The sequence below is a fragment of the Hemitrygon akajei genome, chromosome 16 (genome assembly GCF_048418815.1).
Source record: "Hemitrygon akajei chromosome 16, sHemAka1.3, whole genome shotgun sequence".
Taxonomy (NCBI): domain Eukaryota; kingdom Metazoa; phylum Chordata; class Chondrichthyes; order Myliobatiformes; family Dasyatidae; genus Hemitrygon; species Hemitrygon akajei.
This window is the reverse complement of record NC_133139.1, coordinates 22,361,258-22,382,508: the sequence shown is the minus strand read 5'-3', so window position 1 is coordinate 22,382,508 and position 21,251 is coordinate 22,361,258. Positions and strand designations below refer to the sequence as shown.

General features: G+C 40.2%; 1 protein-coding gene across 7 annotated transcripts in view; it reads left to right on the top strand.

Annotated features, from left to right (window-relative positions):
- The window catches only part of LOC140739817 (CUGBP Elav-like family member 4), a 579,610-nt gene that overhangs the window by 540,875 nt on the left and 17,484 nt on the right, over window positions 1-21,251 (top strand). For 6 of the 7 annotated variants that reach the window (XM_073068376.1, XM_073068372.1, XM_073068375.1 and 3 more), the window contains 3 exons: window positions 18,347-18,494; window positions 19,329-19,478; window positions 20,381-20,443. In XM_073068376.1, the coding sequence (XP_072924477.1) occupies window positions 18,347-18,494; window positions 19,329-19,478; window positions 20,381-20,443 (361 nt within the window). The remainder of the gene's footprint in view (window positions 1-18,346; window positions 18,495-19,328; window positions 19,479-20,380; window positions 20,444-21,251) is intronic. The other variant, XM_073068373.1, reaches the window with a different exon arrangement.

The window sequence follows — 21,251 nt, the reverse complement described above, 5'->3', positions numbered from 1 at the left end:
CGAGATAGATCATCTGGTTGAGCAGTGCTGCAGCAACAACCTTGCACTCAACATTAGTAAGACCAAATACTTGATTGTGGACTTTGGGAAGGGGAAGTCAAGGAAACACACACCAGTCATCATCAAGGGATCAGAAGTGGAAAGGGTGAGTAGTTTCAAGTTCCTGTGAGACAACATCTCTGAAGGTCAATGCTTGGCCCAACATATTGATGCAGTCACAATAAAAGGCGCAACAGTGGCTATGTTTCATTAGGAATCTGAGGACAATTGATATGTCACTAAAAACTCTTGCAAATTTCTACAGATGTACCGTGGAGAGTATTCTAACTGGTTGTATCATCACCTGTTATGGAAGGACCACTGCACAGGATCGGAAAAAAAGTTGAAAGCTGAAGTTTGCAAACTCAGCTAGCTCCATCATGGGCATGAGCTTCCCTGGCAGCGAGGACACCTTCAAAAGATTTTGTCGCAAAAAGGCGGCATCCATCATTAAGGACTGCCATTACCCAGGACATGCACTCTTCTTATTGTTACAATCAAGGAGGAGGTACAGGAGCCTAAAGACACACATTCAATGTTTTAGGAACAGCTTCTTCTCCACTACCATCAGAACCCACGTACACTATCTCACACTTGTTTTCTTTTCTTTTTTTGCAGTCTTTTTGCACTACATAGTCCTAGCTATCAACTTCCTAGCTCTTTGCTTCATCCCTCCCCCTCCAAGCATCACCTATCGCCTGGCATTTCTCTCTCTCTTCCCCCCATCTTTCAAATATACTCCTCAGTTTTTTTATCTTCAGTCCTGCCGAAGGGTTTCAGCACGAAACATTGACTGTACTGTTTTCCATAAATGCTGCCTGGCCTGCTGAGTTCCTCCAGCATTTTGTGTGTGTTGTTCAGATTTCCAGTATCTACAGATTTTCTCGTTTATGAACAAAGAAGCATATTCACTCGGGAGAAAAAAACATATATAGTCCAAGACCCTGAGCGACAATGTCCAGCGCTGGATGGTGCAGTCTCCCTGTAGTTTACAGACTCACGCAGTCCAGCCTGTCATTCCACCACTTGAACAAGGGAGGGCAGCACTGACGGGAGAGGCCAGGCCCCAGCCAAGCTCAACCACGCTGTAGCACTTCCACGTCTCTCAGCTGGTCTGTAGCAGCAGGCAAGCCTGAAGATTGAAGTCTAGTTCCCATCATAGATGAGGCTACACAGCTCCCAGGTCGACTGTCCCTCCACCAGACAAGGGCAACAAGCCTATGATAACTTACATTATCATTGTCCAACAGAGTCTCGCAATCGCAAATGAAATGTCCAAGACAATCTATCACGGTACACTACACCAACTCCGATGCTAATAAGTTTACCTTGTTAATTATTCAGGACAAGTACAACTATTACAAAGACTCACAGGCATGAAAATGGAGACTGCTCTTTCCTCACCTTGCCTCCTGTTATAGACTGTCAAAAAGTTCCAGGGGCCTGGTGCTCAGCACAGTGCTGTTAGTGGTTTAGTTGAAGCTGAGGCCTTTCTTTGCCTTTCCACCTAACTCCAAGATGAGTCCAGATCAGGTAAGTATGGTGGGTGAGACCATGGCTATTAATCCACACTCAGTTAGAAGTCGTTCTGAATGTGTTAAACTTTAAAATTTCACAAAGAATCAGAGTCAGAATCAGGTTTAATATCACAGATATAAATGTCATGAAGTTTGTTGACTTTACAGAGGCAGTAGAATGCAATACATAATCATAGAAAAAATGTGTATTGCAGTATATATATTTTTTAATAGTTAAATTAAATAAGTAGTGCAAAAATAGAAATAAAGAAGTAGTGAGGTAGTGTTCATGGGTTCAATGTCCATTCAGAAATCTGATGGCAGAGGGGATGAAGCTGTTCCTGTATCATTGAGTGTGTACCTTCACACTTCTGTACCTCTTTCCTGATGGTAGTAATGAGAACAAGGCATGCCCTGGGAGATGGGAGTCCTTAATGATAGACACTGCCTTTTTGAGGCATCACTCCTTGAAAATGTTTAGTCGAGTTTATTGTCATATGCATAGGAGTAATGAGAAGGTTACTTCCTGCAACATTACAAGCATCATGGCACTAATCACAAGAAAAACCTAAATTAAGTATGAATTATATACAATTTTTATAAGAAAGAATTCAAACCAAGAAGTCCATTTTAGTGCAAAGTGATCAGAATGGCAACAGTGTTGGCAAACTTTATTAATTAGGGTTTTGCTGGTTTGTTAAAATTCTTGGAGCAGGATTCCAAGTGCCATTCCAGATTCCAGAAGTTTAATGTCACCTTCCTAACCATGAAAAGGGGGAAAGATCTTTATTCATTTAGAAGCAGTCAGAAGGAATGAGATAATCATGCAAGGTGGAAATGTAAAATTAAAGGAGATAGATACAAGATGGGAGGAAGCTTCTGTGGACTATAAGCACTGGCATAAGTTAACTGAACAGTTTTTGTGTTGTAAATGCTGAGTTTTAGTTGGAAATAAATGGCTTACAGCAATAAAGAGTGAACATTCTCTGGAAGCTAAATGATTCCTTTGTTGCTGTTGAAATGTGATTACCAAAGAATGCTTTCTATTCCTATGAGCTATGAAATAATCCCTTCATTAACCATTAATCATCAGGTGTTTGATCTATCATCACCATTTTTTTCCACTAAACCTTTGTTCTGGCCTTCTTTTTGTTGTGCTTTTTGTTTTGTGTTGTGGGATTAATTTGCTATTCATTTCTTCCGGTTACTCTCTCCTGGTGTTGATCTGAACTTCAAGAGGTGAAGCAAGCATCTCTGCCGTAACCTCTGTCGGAATCTGAATGCATACCACATTATGAAAGGACAGATCCTTGGAGGATGTTTCCCTTGGGGGGACGGGTTTCTGGAATCAGAGGGGATTGTTTCAGAAGAAAATGGTGTCCATTTAAAAAGAGGGTTAATCTTTGGAATTTCCTAGCTCCAAAATGTTGTAGGCTGAGTCATTGAATATACTAGGATTACTGAGTCAAATATAATGTTCTCGAAAGTGGTTGACTATCGGTGGGTCCTCAGATGGCTGTAGAGGCTGACCCTAGAACCACATAGAGTACTGTGCAAAGAGTCTTGGGCACATGTATATAGCTCAGGTGCTTATGACTTTTGCACAGCACTGTATCTGCTAAATCTTGAACAATATTTTTAAAAAGGCTCACAGTTATTGCTGTTTCAAGGGCAAATAAAGAGAGGATGAGGATGGATGTCTTTCCACAGTTGGGCTTCAAATCAAATCAAAATATCCCATGTGAGAAATGATATAAAAAACAGCTTACTATCCTGTGGAAACCTCTTAGGTATCCTGACTACAGTATATGTGCCTAAGACTTTTTCACAGTAGTGTGGGCAAGAGTAGGTGGTGGCTGTGATTTGTGGTTGGGTCTTTTGGTTTTTCCATCTCTCCTTTCACAGCTGCTGTTTGTTCTCTGGGACAGCAGGGACTGTTCTCATGTAGCATAGATCCTCTTCAACGGATTTCCTCAAATACAATTTATATATTCAAAACGTATGTTGAATACACATTCAAGAAGAAGTAGATTTTGTACTATAGAAGAATCAACAGTTGAGGGAGGGGATCAGACAGGAACGTGGGGCTGATGTGATCAAATTTGATGGCAGAGCAGAGTTAAGGTGATCCCGTAACCCATACTTGTTCTTATTTCTTAGGTTTTAATGTATTATAAAAGATAATTTGCTAAAAGTAAGAAAGAACTACCCCCCCCCCAAGTTAAAACTCTCTCTCTCTTCCCCATGAGTGGTTTAGATGGAGAAAATATTCTACATGGCACGGTTTTGAGCTCTACCATTTTGGAAGTTTCCACCATTGGACTGTGCTGAACGAGATCAGTGAAACTGGCTTCGAAGGAGCACCATTTGATTTTGATATCTACTGAATTGGGATAAATAGAAACTATTTAAGTTTGCTGCTTCTAACATCTCTCCAATGACATCTGGAAAAGGAAAAGATGCATTTAGATGGAACTTTTACAGTCCCAGGATATCCTTAAGTACTTTAGAGTCAATTAACTGTAATTATTAAATTAAATACAATAGCCAATTTAAACCAAGCAAGCTCCCACAAAGAGCAATCAGATAATTTGTTGATAGCCTCAGCTTCTTTCAAGGTCATAGGAACATCAACAGTAGGAGGAGAAGTAAGCCACTCAACTTCTTGCCAGTTCCATTATCCAATGTGTTCATGGCTGATCATTTTTCTCAAACCATATTCCCCTTCTTTCCCCAGAATCTTTGATGCCTTTTGCATCTAGATGTTCATCTGTCTCCTTCTCAAAAAGAGACTTTGTTTCTACTACCTTTGTGGTGGTGAATTCCATAGGCTCAGCACCCACTGAGTGAAGAAATTTCTCCTCATATCTGTTCTAAATTCCTTGCCCTTTGCTCTGAGACTATAGTGGCTGATTCCACAGGCTCCAGATAGAGGAAACACCCTTCCGGCATCCGGTTTGCCTGGGCCTGTTAGAATTTTCAAATTAGATCCACTGTTATTCTTCTAAACTCTCATGAAAAAAACAGAGTTCTTGAAGAAGGGTCTTGGCCTGAAATGTTGACTGTTAGTTCATTTCCATAGATGCTGCCTGACTTGTTGAGTTACTCCAGTATTTTGTGTGTGTGTGCTATGGATTTCCAGCATCTGTAGACTTTCTTGTGTTTTTGACTTAATCTTGCCTTGTGCAACAGTCAACCCATAATTAGTCTGGTGAATATTTGCTGCACTCCCTCAGTGACAAATATATCCTTTCTTGGATAAGGAGACCAAGTCTACACCCAACACTCCCAATATGATCTTGCTAAATTCCCTATATAGTTATAGCAAGATAGGCTTGCTCCTGTCTTTCATATTTCTTCTGATAAAGGCCAAAATGCCACTTGTCTTTTTAATTGCTTGCTCCATCTGCATGCATATTTTGTACTAAGGTTTTCTACCATGGCCTCCAGATAAGAATTAAATCCGGAACCCTCCAAATCAGAGGCAAAAGAGCCATCCACTGAGCCAGCAAGAAGTTGCTAGTAGCTGGGTGAGGGTAAGATCAAGCTTAGCTTTGAAGCAACCTAAGATCCAATTCCCCACCAAGAGTAAATGTCAATTTTTAGAAGCGAAGAGGACAAGTTAACTAACACAGCAGAAAGCTTGGCGTCTATTAAACATCTCAAAGAAAGTTTCAGCAGCTAGAGAAAAAATTGATATTATACTAGAAACAAAGATAAATTATAGGTGGTAGTATTTTTCCCAAAGATAAGGGAGTCTAAAGCTAGAGGGAATAGTTTTAAAGTGAGAGGGGAAAAATTGAAAGGTGATGTGAGGGGAGATTTTCCACACATAGGGTGGTGGGTCTGTGGAATGAGTCACCTGGAAAAGTGGTAGCAATTACAATGTTTTTACGGATACATGGGCAGGAAAGTTTAGAGATATAAGGGGCAAAACACAGGCCAGTGGGATGAGCGCAGGTGGGCAGCTTGGTCAGAATGGACAAGTTGCACTGAAGGCGATAAATGCAATATTGAAGGCTTTTCATCGAGTCATGAACATGGACTCTCTGACTCTATAAAAAGCCTTCAATACTGTATTTATTGACAACACTGAGTTGGAATGAGGGAGGAGTATACAACGCAGCAAATTCAAGCCCTCTATGGATAACAACATCAGTTCACCTGAAAAGCAACAGTCTATTCAAGGAGTTCTGAAATGAGAAACAACAGTATGTTAACCTAGTATGTTTTCCAGCAAAAGCAGTACACGGAAAATAGCTACATAAAACATATTTGGATAAAATCACCCTCAGCCACTTTTTGACTGTGTCAAGCTTAATTGACAGAGGAATTGCTCAGTCATTTCTACTCGGCTTGCTGCAGCATTGTAGGCTAAGTTTAAACGATAAAGTATTTCCACTTGCCAAATAAGGAAATATTCTGCCTATACTCCAAATAGTGCTGTTGCCAAAGTCAATGTCGAAGTTAACTCCACGCAGCATCAGCTTCTTACTTCATTAACTTTGACACCAAGTGAACAGGGACTTTAAATAACTGGAAAAACTGATGATAAAAGAAATGAGGGCTGCTTTGTGGAAAATTAGATCAGCTGAATTCCTTTCTGCGCAATACAGGTACACCTGATCACTACTCATTTCTTATGTGATATTGTCCTCACACAGGAAGCAAGTTTTGTTCCCATGGGACCTTGCTGTAACTAATTTGGAAAATCCAGAATAGGTAATTGCACAAGATTGGTGGTGCTGTGAGACGAAGGTGCATTGTGAGCTGTGAGTGTCAAAAGCCTGCACAAATATAATGCCAGCGAGAGGGTGAAATGTCCCAAGACAATATTTGACAATCCTGCATAAGGTTCCAAACATTCAGTCAAAGGGATTTAGTGTTGAAGGAGTGGAGACTGAGAGATGGAGGAAGTTTTATGGTGGGAATTCAAGAGCTTACGAGTGGGACAGTTAATGATATAGCTGCCACTGATAAAGGAATTGGTCATTGGAGATGTGTAAAGGATTAAAAATGAAAGAATTCAGAGCACTTTGAAGATGAAGAGAAGTGTGACCATGAAGTGACTGGAACATAGAAAATAATATTAAAGTTGATGCATTTGCTGATTGGGGAACAAATAAAAGTTACAGAATATAGAGCTGTGTCATGGTGTCATACAGATAGAAATAGGCTATTTGGCTTGTGGGCATTCATCCATAGTAATTCCAGCTTCCAGCACCTGGCCCTATGTCTTCAATGACTAGGTGATTCAAAATTTATTCACCTATGGTATGAGGAAAATCATTCTTGCACTTTACCCCATCTATACCCCTCTTAATTTTTTATACCTTAATCATGCCTCCTCTTAATGTCCTCTATATTTGTGCTTTCACCTTCAAGAATGTGTGGATTCAGACTTCCAAGTCCCTCTGTTACTCAGTACCAGATAGGACCTGAAAATCACATCTACACTGTCCTCATCAAAACACTTTGTTACCTCCTCAAAAAATTCAGACAAGATCTGCCCTTCACACAATCCTTACCAGTTATCCCATTAATCACGACCCTCAGAATGTTTTTTCAAATAATTTCTCTAATACCGATGTTAGACTCATTGGTCTTTAATTACCAAGCTTTTCTCTGTGTTGCCCTTCTAGAAAAAAAAACTGAACCACATTTGTCATCCTGCAGTCATCTGTTCCTATAGTCGTGGCCGGCAAAGATGTAAAATCTCAGCTAAAGCATCGGCAATCACTTCTTGCAGCTGGAGGAGAAAATCTGCAGATGCTGGAGATCCAAGCGACACACACAAAATGCGGGAGGAACTCAGCAGGCCAGGCAGCATCTATGGAAAAGAGTAAACAGTCGATGTTTCAGGCTGAGACCCTTCATCAGGACCCTGATAAAAAGTCTCTGCCCAAAATGTTGACTGTTAACTCTTTTCCATATTTTGTAGCCTGGGGAAAATTACATACGCAGGACAACAAATACTTTTTCGGGTCTGAAATTCCTTTATCTGTTTTAGATGTTTTATTGCAGAAACAGGCTATCAAAATAAAAACTACAAATAAATTTTATAAAACAGTTCCCGCCATTACAATCTCAGTTTAACTTCAGACCCACCCTTGTTACGTGTGCAGTACAAAAATAACTAAAACAAAATATACAAAACCATTACTTTAGTGGCAATTATTTGGCACACACGTGCTTAACTTCCAAATACATATAGGCTGGACCTTGAAATGGGTTTTTCTCACTCGCGCTAGTAGGCCGATTAAGGAACTTCACAATCACGCTATTCCAGCATTGATCAATTTTACCTGCGAAAATCTTTCCCTCACTAACACCTGGGAAAAGCATTCGAACGTCGTCCTTTCTAGAACATGGCAACTCTTCGTTCTACTCCACCCATGCAAAATGACATTACTGCTTTTTCTTAAAGGCCCAGGTAGCTAATTTAGCATTACCAAGGTGAATACCTAAGTGCGCTTTAACAATAAAAAATTATACTCAATGGTCACCTGGTTACACTAGATGCTGTCTGGCCTTCTGCCTGGGAGAAATCTCATCCCATCTGACATCTTATCCACAATCAAGACTGTGAAGGCATTGAGTACCCCCTCTTTAATTATGGAGACTTGCTTTAGAATTTCACCTTCCCTCGCAATGAGTTCTTCAGCCTTAACGTCCAATTGATTCTTTGTGAACACCAATGAAAAGTATTTATTCAGGACCTCACCTATGGCCATGGGCTTCACTTACAGATTGGCCCTGTTTTCCCTTATGGGTTCTTCTTTTCTTTGACTTTTATTTTATCTTTAATATACACTGAGTAGTGTTTTGTACCTAATAAAGTGGCCACTGAGTGTATGTTCATGGTCTTCTGCTGTAGCCCACCCACTTCAAGGCCTGATGTGTTGTGCATTCAGAGATGCTCTTCTGCACACCACTGTTGTGATGCACAGTTATATGAGTTACTGCTGCCTTCCTGTCAGCTTGAACCGTCTGGGTTTCTCCTCTGATCTTTCTTAGCTAAAGGACATTTTCACTCTCTGAACTGCCACTCATTGGATGTTGTTTTTGTTTTTCACAACATTCTCTGTTATCTCTAGAAACTGTTGTGCATGAGAATCCCAGGAGATAAGCCATTTCTGAGACACTCAAACCACCCTATCTGGCACCAACAATCATTCCACAGTCAAATGCTCTTAGATCACATTTCTTCCCCTTTCTGACGTTTTCTCTGAATAATAACGGAACCTGTTCTTCTTCTTTTGACTTTGCATTACCACCACCAAATGGACTGGAGTAGAGAACTGGGGAAAAATACCCTTACTGTTTTTTTTTTCAAATGAAGGCTAAATTACCCCCAAAAGATCTACAGATGGTAAATAGTGAAAGATGATATTATGAATTAAATTAAAGTCAGTTGCATAACTTAATTTTTTAAATGATAACTATCAATCCCCAAAGATTGTAATGAAGGCTGTGTTTGATTTTTTTCAACGTTATATTCGTCACACTGTAATAGTATATGCTCAATCGCTTCAAAATGATGACAAAACCTACACAACCCAGAATGTTGTTCCCCAGTAAGATAACAGGAATAATTTAGCATATTATGCCCAATCCTAAATCATATCAAAATAATTCCTTCCCTTCTTATTGTAACCCCTTCTCCCATAAACCCAACAGTTTTATGTATTCGGTAAAGGTGTCTCCCTTTATGCTCATTATCCGAGAAGTCTTGGCATAATACTCTAATTCTTAACCCTACCAACCCCCTTAGCTTCTGATTTGCTAAGTCGAAGGTAGAGAACTTTTAACAGATTTTTAGCTGAACAATCAATCTGGTCATTCCCCTCAGCACCTCTATGTGCAGGGACCATGAGAAGAAAACATGTACTTTGTACGTGAAAAGACGTTTGATGAGCTTCCAACAGTAGCCTACTGCTAGAATGACCTGTTTTAAGACTGATCAAAACTGAAAAGGAAAATGAACAAATTACAATTTTGTAAGATCAAATTTCCTCCTCCCACTGTAGGTCTAAATGGACGGCAACCAGCTCTGCTGTCTGTACTGATAAGTGGGTAGTAAGCTACTTTTTTTTATCATTACTTGTAATTCAGGCAAAAAAACAGCCACACCAACACTCCCAGTTAAAATATGATCCAACCATAAAAGTGGTAAACATATCATAATAATTTTCCTTAATGCATTGATGAACCAACAGACTCTCAGGCATAATAGAATCCTTGGACCTTATTAAATCATGTAAGCTACAATCAACTAAAGTCATTGGAACAAAAACCAAGGTGAGGGTATCAAAAAAACTACAGTAGGTCATAACACAACAAACCCATATTCCTAGCAAGATAAGCCACCCAACACTCTTCTTGTGATGTTCCCAACAGCCCTCCAGGGCTTTTTACAGGATGATCTTTGCCCCCTCAAGCTAATCCAGTATGTTAACATCAACTTAGCCCTCTGCAGATGTAAGGGTAATTGTCCCATTTCAACCAGTAACACTGAAAGAGGGGAAGACTTTACTATAACACAATCTTAAAGCATGTGTATGTATCACGCCCAAACATTTTAAAGTTAACATGGCCTGTTAACTATGCCTGCATGTTTTATCCATTGATTGGCTGATTAGATATTTGCATTAACAAGTAGATGTACATAATAAAATGGCCACTGAGTGTACTTATCCAATCATGTAGAAGAGAAAATCTGCAGACGCTGGAAATCCAAGCGACACGCACAAAATGCTGGAGGAACTCAGCAGGCCAGGCAGCATCTATCGAAAAGAGTACAGTCAACATTTTGGGCTGAGAAGGTCTCGGCCTGAAATGTCGACTGTACTCTTTTCCATAGATGCTGCCTGGCCTGCTGAGTTCCTCCAGCATACTGCGTGTACTTAAATTAAATGGCTATGTATTGGTGCAGATGGGAATTTGGGCAGCAGAATCCAGCTCAAAGTTTATGGAGAGTTTAATGATAGGAGGCCAACTAAGGGCACCCATAAGCAGAAGGAACTGAATTAGGTCATTTGGCCCATCAAATCTGCTCTGCCATTCTATCACAGCTGGTTTATCATCTCTCTGAACCCTATTCTCCTGCCTTCTTCCCATAACCTTTGACATCCTTACCAATCAAACACCTATCGACCTCCACTTTAAAGTAGGGATCGTTGTGGTAGTTGAGAATGAACGTGTAAGGGTTTCAGTGTTTGAGGTGGTGGCACAGATGTTGAGGTGCACAACGGTGGAGGGATGGAAGTAGGTATTTTAAACATGTTTCTCCAGCTATGCACAGATAAGGTCACAAATTTTTCCCCTAGAGTAGGGATGTCCAAAACTCGAGGGCACAAGTTTAAAGGGAACCTGAGGGGAATGATTTTTATACAAGGATAGCAAATATATGGAATGAGATGCCAGAGGATGTTGTAGAGGCAGGTACAATTACAATTTTTGAAAGACAATTGGTCAGATTCGATAGTAGAAAATGTTTAGTGAGATATGAGCCAAATTCAGGCAAATGGGACTCAGCTCAGGAAGATACACTGGTCAGCAGGGATGAGTTGGGCCATAGAGACTGCTCGATCTGTATAACTGGCTCTATCCCACCCAGACTTTATTTGCCCGAAAGTCGATGCGTAATTATTTCCACTGACTGATAACTAAGTAAAAAGAGAACAAAGCACAAACAAAAATCGACTATTTGTAGAAATCCCAAATTAGTGCTCCAGAAGATACTAATTAGAAAGTATGTTTTTTTTTCCCAGAGAAAGCATTATTAGAATGGGGAACACAACGTCACAAGAGATTATTGGTCAATTGTAATTACTTGAATACTAAAAGAAAACTATTTAAACCTTCAGCAAGGAAGCGAAGATATTGCATTGAAGTGGACATCTGGCTCATGGGATTGTTGCTGATGTGAATTCAAAACTGTGCCACTTAGTGTGCTGGAATTCCTGTGTGGAAGCCATGCAGTCAGGGACAGAGCTTGAGTGCAGAGTGCCTTTGAGATCAAGGGATTTGAAAATGGAGTGGATAGTTAAAAAATGGCCTTTCACCATTGTCATGAAGCCATTAATCAAAAGCAGTGTACACACCAGCCGGCCACTATCTAACAAGCCTTGACAAATCCAGTGTTATATATAATAGTGGGAAATATTTGAAAAACACTTGGAAGTAAGATCCTTTGTAAAAAAAAACAGAACAAGTTCAGCCTATCAAAAAAAAAAGCCAAACACCATGAAACAGTAAGATTGTGTTTCTGCTGGAATCTGGGCAAAGCTTCCCGCTTTACATTGGCCGGATCCTGCCAATAATAATGCTGTCTGCCAACCATCTGTATAGGAGCTGCACTGGCGTCAATTATGTGTGATGTGAACAGATGCATGTGGCTGGGGGCATTGGATTTAAATCTAATTTTTACCTAGGGTATTTCAAAATGTAAGGTTGTCACAAGAAGCAGTATTTCAAAATGAAATGCACTGAGAGGCAATGGATTTCTTAAATGAAACTAATGAACCATTGCTATACAGTGAAGACTTTTTTGGAGATTAGATTAGGGAATGAATCAGCCAAAGAACTAGTACGGGCAGGATGAACTGAATGACCTCTGGTGTGTGTGAAATTTTATTTTGGTCATTTGAGTATACTTTGGCTCTTAGTCAGAAGTTTAAGGGTTCAAGACCAACTCTGGATAGGTCCCTTACCCTTTCACAGGTGGATGTAAATTGGCACAAACATGAAGAAACCTGCAGATTCTGGAAATCAAAAGCAACACACACAAAATGCTAGAGGAACTCAGCAGGTTAGGCAGCATCTATGGAAAAAAGTCTCAGTCCGAAACATCAACTATATTTCATCAAAAAAAATTAGGATAGCTTATGGTGGGAAAAGGCAACTAAAAACAAAGAAAAACAATTATTACAAACAGGTGTGTTTTATGACAAAGAAATGCAAGATTGTAGTATATATTGTTAGTTTGTTACATCAATATCTAGAGAAAGGGTATATTCTGGGAGTGTTCCCAATCTTTATCAACGCTCATCTGCAACTAGGGTGGAGATTTCATCAGCCCTGAATGAGAAATGCCATGTTGACTACCTGAAGGACCAATTCAGCAAAGTTTTAATCCCCCACCCTTCACCCATCACTCTCCACCCTGCTCAATTCTATCACCCAGCAGTCTCTTGTTGTTTATATTGTTTACAATCCTGAAACACAAGAGAGTGCAAATGCTATAATCTGGAATAGCAACAATATGCTGTGGGTTTTGTCCTACCTGCTGAATCCCTCTAGAACAGGGCTTCTCTACCCTTTCTATGCTATGGACCCCTCCCATTAACCGAGGGGTCTGCGTTCCCTGGGTTGGGAACCTCTGCTCTAGAAAATTGTTGCCTTATTGAGTGCTGCTTGTAGGAAGAGAAGTTTCTGAATATTCATCCTAAAATCATTTCTTTATGAGTTGTTCAAATCACTATTTCCTACACTTTTAATAGCTGATATATCTCAATAAGATTATTCCCAACCAGCATAGGAATGACGATATGAACGATTTCCCTTTGTGTCCAATATTTTCATGCTTCTGCGACATTAGCATTATCCTCAAAAGATTTTCCTTCCGTAAAAGAGGAAAATAAGATAGAGAACTGGCTACAGCATCTTAGCACCTGGTGAATACTCTGCCAGATCTCAGTGCTTCTGTGTTTCGCCTTAGTGTCCAAGAATCTATCAACATGCTATTCAACTGAACCTCTAGTTACTTCTTAGTAGAGAATTTCAAAGGTTCACTCACCTCAGCGTGAAGAAATCTCATCCTCAATAGCTGATCCTTTACCCTCAGGGATAGTTTTGCACAAAAAGAAATCCAGGACACATCATCCCTGTGTCTGCCTGTCAAGCCCTGTAAGATTTTTATGTTTCCATGACATTCTTAACATTTAATCACTCAAGGTTATTTTTAGACTTCTTTTGTAGAATTATGAAAATTAGCACTAGCACTGCGGCCGTTAACTTGAGCCTCATTCCCTTGTACCTTGGCAACCAGAGTTCAAGGTGTGGGTCTGACCTTTCTCCCTGCTGCTGCGTTCCCTGGCCATACCTGCCAATGGCGCAGAAGCGTACTGTCCAGAGGGCCAGATAGCTCCTAACCCAGGTAAAAGAACAATGTTCAACAGAGGGGCTTTATGCATTGGGCAGTAGCAAATAAGAATATTATACTGGTGTAGAAATGGTTTTATTAATTAGCCCTGTGTGTGGTTGAATATGTTGGGTCTTGAATCTGTCCCAATCTCTCAGCTACATCCTTTCCCACATCAACGCTTTTTGTCAAATCGGCATCCTGTTTTCCTAACTTGCCTGCTTTAAACTGCTTGAGATGGTATATGGTTTGAAAAGCCTGACAGGGTAAATGTGAAGTTGCTACTTCTCTGCATATAGAGCAGAATCGGAGTCAGATTTAATATCACCCACATATGTATTGAAATTTGTTAACTTTATGGCAGCAATACAATGAAATATATGACAAATAAATATAGAGAAAAAACTGTAATACATTAAGTATATATTTGTCTATTAACTAGTTACATAAGTTAAATAAGTAGTGCAAAAAAAAAACCAAATAAAAAAGTAGTGAGGTAGTGTTCATGGGTTCAATGTGCATTCAGAAATCAGATGGCAGAGGGGAAGAAGCTGTTCCTGAATCACTGAGCGTGTGCCTTCAGGCTCCTGTACCTCCTTCCTGATGGTAACAATGAGTAGAGGACATGTTGTGTGGTGGGAGTCCTTAAGTCAAAATAAGGAATCAGCCATTCAAAACTGAGATAGAGGGAAATTTCATCACCTGGATGGCAGTGAATCTATGGAATTTGCTCCCTAATACTCTTTAAAGGTTTAGTCTTTGAGTATTAAGTTAGTAATCAATAGCTATCTAGACATGAAAGGAATCAAGAGTCATTGTTAAGGGCTGAGATCCTGGATAGTCTCAGCCCGAAATGGAGACTCTTTATTCTTCTCCATGGATGCTGCCTGACCTGCTGAGTTCCTCCACCATTTTGTGTGAGTTACTTTAGTACAGAAAAGTAGGCTGAGGTAGATCAACTGTGATCTCATTGAATGGTAGAGCAGATACACGGGCCAAAATTGCTAACACCTGTTTTTATTCCTAGTGGTCTTACTTTTTCATTCCTTGCCCGATTCTTTCTCTAATTTCTGATCTCCTTCCTCCAATTCCACTGCCCTTCTTACTTGTGAATCATTTAGGATGAGAGGGTGTAGGGAATGAGGGTGGTGTGGCAGGATTGTGGTTAATATCTAAGGTCAGTTTCCAAGTTTCCTGTGATCTGGATTTAATCCTACCAAGGGAGTTCAAATCCTACCTTGGCAATGGGGGTAAATAATTTCAATTAATTAAAAAAAGTATGAAATTTGGTAATGACTAGTATTCAAAATGGTGGCCTGAAGCTATTGGATTGTCATTAAATGTCTAATTGGTTCATGTTGTCATAGACAGTTTGGGATCTTTTTAATGTGTTTCAAAGTGCTTTACAGTCAATGCAATGTTTTCCAAAAGTAGTCACTGCTGTGATAAAATAAGCTCATCATTTTTTTTTTTGCACAGCAAGTTCCCCCAAATAGTGGTTAACAACCAGATGTTTGCGTGATGTTGTTTGAGTGATAAATGTTAATCAGGACACCATGAGTAGCTCTTCTGTTCCTCGTCAAAATGTTGTGGTATTTTTTTTTGCTGTCTGTCCCTGGTGGTCTTATATCTCAGTCAAAAGAAGGCACACCCAACGCTGCAGTCCTGTCTCAATCCTTCAGTGGAGTGTTAGTTCTTTCATGTCCTTCTGTGAAAGAAATCTGTCAACTTTAACCAGATGAGAAGGTTGAGAAGTGTCTATGTTCAGAGAGATCTGAAAGTCCTTGTACACAAGTCACTGAAAGTTAACATGTAACAAGTAGCTAAGAATGCATTGATATAGGACATAGAATACAGAACAGTGCAGCATAAAAACAGGCTTTCAGTTGACCCATGTCTGTGCCCAGGCTTTCAGTTGACCCATGTCTTAGATAATTCCATCTCCCAGCACATCATCTACAGTATATTCCTCTATTCCCTGCTGTTCAGATGTTTGTCTAAATGCTTCTTAAATGTTACTATTGTATCCACCTCCACCACAAGTAATATTTTGCACTCTTATTTTTAGAGTATTTGAGTATAAGAATAATTAACTCTCAGTACAATTACAAGGGCCTTGGTGAGACCACATCTGAAGTGTCAAGTAAATTTTAAGATGTGGTCTTATCATGCACAACTTTGACTTATTTGCTTATAAGAGGAGCTATAATAGAGGGAATGTAGCAAAGGTTTCACCAAAAAGGTTTGAGGGATGGCATGTTGGTCACATGAGGAGGGATTGAGTAAGTTACTTAGAATTCGGAAGAATGAGAAGTGACCCTATGAAACAAGCAAATTTTTGAAGAGGAATCAGGATCATAAAATCAGCAATGATGTTTCTCCCGGTTGACAAGTCAAGAACCAGAGACCTGCTGAAGGGTCTCAGCCCGAAACGTCAACTATACTCTTTCCATAGATGCTGCCTGGCTTGCTGAGTTCCTTCAGCACTTTGTGTGTGTTACCATAGTAAACGCTAGGCCATTTTGAACTGAAACAAGAAAAATTTCTTCATCAAAGACAGGTAAACCGTTGGAATTCTCTGTTGCAGGTGATAAATTAATGCATTCAGAAATAAGACCATTAAGTTTCTTAGATGAAACAAAATATATGGAGATAGAATAGATTGGTGTAGAGGTGGAAGATCAGCCATTCTTATGTTCAAAGGCAAGGCATGTTCAAGAGGCAAAATGTTGTCCTGTTCTTCTGTCTTGGGGTGTTTCATTCCAGTCCATATTGAAGCCAGACCTATAGTAGTATGGTTTATATGTATTTATTATTTCAGTAATATTGAAAATATATTGTTTGATTAAGCATTCTTTGTTTAAGTATTACATTACAGGTTATATGTAAAAGTATGTAAATGGCAAATGTTATCACGCTACTACATCTCGCTGAAAGTAAAAACAAAGTTAGACTTACACTCCCAGCTCTGCATTTTTGCTTTTAATTAATTTTAGGATTTGGACTTACAAAACATACAGTTGACTCTGAATTGTTGATCATATTGCCAATCAAGCTACACTATTCATGGGCATTTAAGGATAGGCGTAAACCCCAACATCAATATGAATATCCATAGCTTTCTTATGTGGGTGTACTGTGATTTTCAAATGTCACTGACCAATAATTTCAGCAAGAAGAGTGAAGGTTACTGCCTAATGAAATCTTAAGGTCCTCAAAGGTGAGGCTCAGTCTATCATTTGGGTGGATTCAATGTCTGTGTAACATAAATCACAAAGGTAAGGTTATATGAAGCAATGGGCCAGTTCTGAAGCCCAAAACCAATGTAATTGTTGTTAAGATGCATTTACATCACATGAAAATCAAAAACTTACAGATGCTAGAAATCTGATATAAAAACAGGAGAAGCTAGAAGCTTCATAGTTTAGGCAGCATCTGTAGAAAGCAAAACCAGGAATTAGGGTTAACATTTCAGGTCAAGGACCCTTCATATGAATGTTCCTCTGCCAAAAAGTCAGTGGTTTTGAAAAGTTAATTCTGCTTCCTGTGGAAAGTGTTGTAATTCAGTTAAGATGAGGAGATGCAGGAGAGCTTATCGGCAATGTTCTGGGGAGCATTTATTGCTCAGCTTGCAACTTTGAAATGATGATCTAGTCATTGGCACGTTTTTTGCTTGTGGGATCTTCCTGTGCACAGATTACCTGTCATATTTCCTATGTTACAACAGGATTTAATTCCAGAATTGACTGTAGTATTGACTATAGACCTTGGGAAGTCCTGAGCTTATGATAGCTGCTATTGTATTGTGAGTCCTTTATTTTCCAACCAGGATCAAATTCCCTAACCCACTGTACAACAGGAAAATAGCTGCTGTTGTGATGCTGGAAAGGCTGTGGGTGTCTGAGAGAGTTAGGGTTATGTGAATAAATACTCAGCAGCTTCAGTACGAGGTGATAGTGATGGAGCAAGGCTGTATTATCTCCAGAGCTCTACAGCTCTGACCACTCTCTGAAGAGGAGCTCGAAGGAAGGGGCAGCAGTAAATGAGAATGTTACACTGGTTTGGAAAGGGGACAGGTATTAGAGCAGAGTTCATGTCTCAGATCAAGAACTCCCATTCAATAAGGGGATGATGGGACCAAGGAAAAGAAAGCAAAAGAGAAGGCCTAGATTGGAGGAAAACAGGAGGAGTTATGGTGTCAGGCAAAGTGGGAGGGTGAGCAATGGGTCAGAAATAAAGTTGGGCCTGAAAGGTTTTGATGATGAACTATTGTTAAATTGAATTCTGGGACACTCTGTGTGTGTGTGTGTGTGTGTGTGTGTGAGTGTGCCTGATTTTGTGTGTGTGCGTGCGCATGTAGATTGGCAAATATCTTCTAAATCTTCAGCTGAGCTGCAACGTCATACCCCTTGTATAAATACTGCTTTTGGACTTTACAAACGGAAAAGTAACTGCTTAAAGGCAGGTTAAATACCGGTGTGAAGAAGCGAGGTGCTGGGGCTAATCTGGGGACTGATTCAGACCGCAGCTCCGCTGCAGCGGCTGGGGTGGTCTCGTGCCGTGATTCTGCACATGGTTTGATTCCGGTGAAGGTCAGCCTGGAGGAGGCGTCTGATTAACTTGTGCATTCCTTTTGCCTGCGCAGCTGATGCAGCAACAAGCAGCCATCATGGCAGCCAGCACGCACACCGGATACTTAAACCCAACCGCTGCCTTTCCAGCGGCACAGATGCACCACATGGCAGCCATCAACCTGAATGGACTGGCAGCGGCACCCCTGACACCCACATCAGGTGAGGCCTCTCTCCTTCGCCCACTCCGGTTGAACATGGAAGGAAGAGCCGAGAAACCAGTTGAAGGGAGCCAGCTTCCGTAAGGCATAAGAGCAGAAATATGCCATTTGGCTCATGGTGGCATTCTGCCATTCCATCACGGCACAGGAACAAAACAGAAGTGTTTTAACTGGATACTGAACATCCGAGCCAATGGTCTTGGAAAGAATCATGGCAGCTTAGTGGGGTTTTACCATGATGGAATGGCAGAGCAGACTTGGTAGGCCAAATGCCCTAACTCTGCTCCCATCCCTTATGGTCCTTGGTTGTGGATACCACTGGGAAGGCTAGCATTTATTACCCAACCCTTGGGGACTTTAATGATGGCGGTGAACCACTGTCTTTGCCAACAGGCCTAATCCTTGTGGTGAAGATACTCCGACAAGCATATTGATTGTTTCGGGATGCCAACCAAATGGTGAGCGACATCAATTATACTGAGGAAGGGCAACTTGAGCAGGGTCAGTGGGGCAAAGTTCCTCTGGATGTTGGCTCTCTTCTCTTGGCTAGTTCTGTGATTGAAGGCTCTGGACATAAAAATCTGGACAACAAAGCCGGGAACTGAAATCACATGGGACAATTAAAAAGGGATTATGTGTTCTTGTCTCATTTTGTTTGAGCATTTAGGTTAGAGATTGTGGGAGTTGGCTAAGACAGGATGTTTTAACAAGCAAAGTGGTTGGTGATGGAAGATGATGTGCCTTAATTTCTCAGGAGTATGCCAATTAGAGATGAGAGTTGGAGGATAGTGTTGATTTAAATCCATGGAGTTTTCACATATGTTGTACCTTACAGGGTTGTCCTCTCCCCCAGGAATTGCAGCTCCTGCTGTGCCTAGTATTGTGTCTCCGATCGGGGTAAATGGCTACACTGGACTATCTGCCCAGCCCAATGGACACCCTGCGGTGGAGGCCGTCTACACCAATGGAATTCACCCGTACCCAGGTATTGCAATCTACACTGCAAATCCCTCCTTTCTGACCTCATTCTTGTAGTAATGTAACTCCTCTCCACGGTACCACGTGGTATAAATGCATCTAGCAGCTGTGTAGCATAACCTAAAAGTGAATTTATAATACCAGACACGTCAATGAAAAAGTTGTAATATCTTCATTAACTGAGTATGTCAAAACACTATTGATGGCAGGTGAATCAGTGTTAGAGTCGGGTTCATACACTAACTTGTTTCTTTATCTTTTCGCTCCAATTTCTTTCCCTTCCTCTTCAATTTATATTTCATTCCCTCCCCTTCCTTCCAATGATTTCCCTTCCTTACACTTGCTTGACACACTGACATTTTACTGGTGTTTTTGTCTTCCTCAAATGTCTTCTGTCAAAATTGATAACTTATTTTGCTTTCTATTGGTTTAAAATTTCCTTCTCATTCTTTCTCCATTGTTTTTCCTCTGTCGTTCTTGTTTTTAATTCAATTATTGTTCTGCCCCTTTTCTCTTTTCATCCTATCACTTATTTCAACATTCTTCCTCTAATATCTATCCTTTCTTCATTATTTCTTACTTATTTTTATTTGTTCCTTTTATTACACTTCCATGACCATTTTCTTCAATCTAACTTGCTGTTCTCTCTCCTCTCTTGCTGTCCTCTCTGCATTGCACTCATCTCTCACCTACTCTCCATCCCTTTTGTCTCCCACTCTTGCTTCATCGCTTCTGTCTCTCTAACATTCTGTCTTTCATTCCTTGTAAGTTTTTCCTGTCTCTCAACTTCTCACACTTCACCTTCTCCCTTTCGCTTCTGCTTATCATCCCGACATCAAATACCTTTCCCACCTTGCCTCCATCTCTCCTTTCTCCTGACTTCTTTCCATCCTCCCCATCTCTCTTTAGCTCAAAGCCCTTCTGCAGCTGATGCCTTGCAGCAGGCTTTCACCGGGGTGCAACAATACACAGGTATTTTGAAATTATTTCTTTTTCAGTGCCTTTCTGTAAACCTGCTCTGCTTTTGTAATGTTGTTTGCCTACAAGAGACATGAATCCTTGAATACACAAGAGATACTGTTAATCAATGCGTGAGCATTCAGAAAACAGCCAAATTGCAAAACAGGTAGGAATACTTGACATTTAAATTCTGTTTCTGAGATATTTTTAAATCTGCTGCTGTTCATCAGATCTGAATGATTTGATGTAGTGGAAAAGTGAGAGTAACCTAGCTGTAAAAAAAGTTTGACTTCCAAAGGTGCATATACCTTGAAATAGACAATGGTGGTTTGTTACAAAATATAGATAGAATGAGGAAGGTCCCTAAGGACCTTAGACATTATCGTAGGAATTACACCAATAACACACACTGGCTTTTTGAGAAATTCGGTTTTAAGAAAAGCACATAAGAAACGAAGGCATGATTTGGCCATTTGGCACCTCAAAACTGTTTGACCATTGAGTAAGTTCACAACTAACCTTTTACCTCAGTACCATTTTCCTCCACAAAATTCACCAAGTATTCAATCTTTTGCTTTGAGGTCTGTTAAACAGAAAGATCCTCTACATTCTAGATGAAGAAATCTCTTCTTATTCTAGACCTGAATGGCCATTTCCCTTTTTTTGAGACGGTGACACTTACTTCCAATCTCCCCAGTGATTACTCCACCACCGTCATGGCAAGCTGCATAAGAATTTAATACATTTCAATTAGATCATCTTACATTTTGTGCTGGCCCCATCTGCTCTATCTCTCCACCCACCCACACACACACAAATC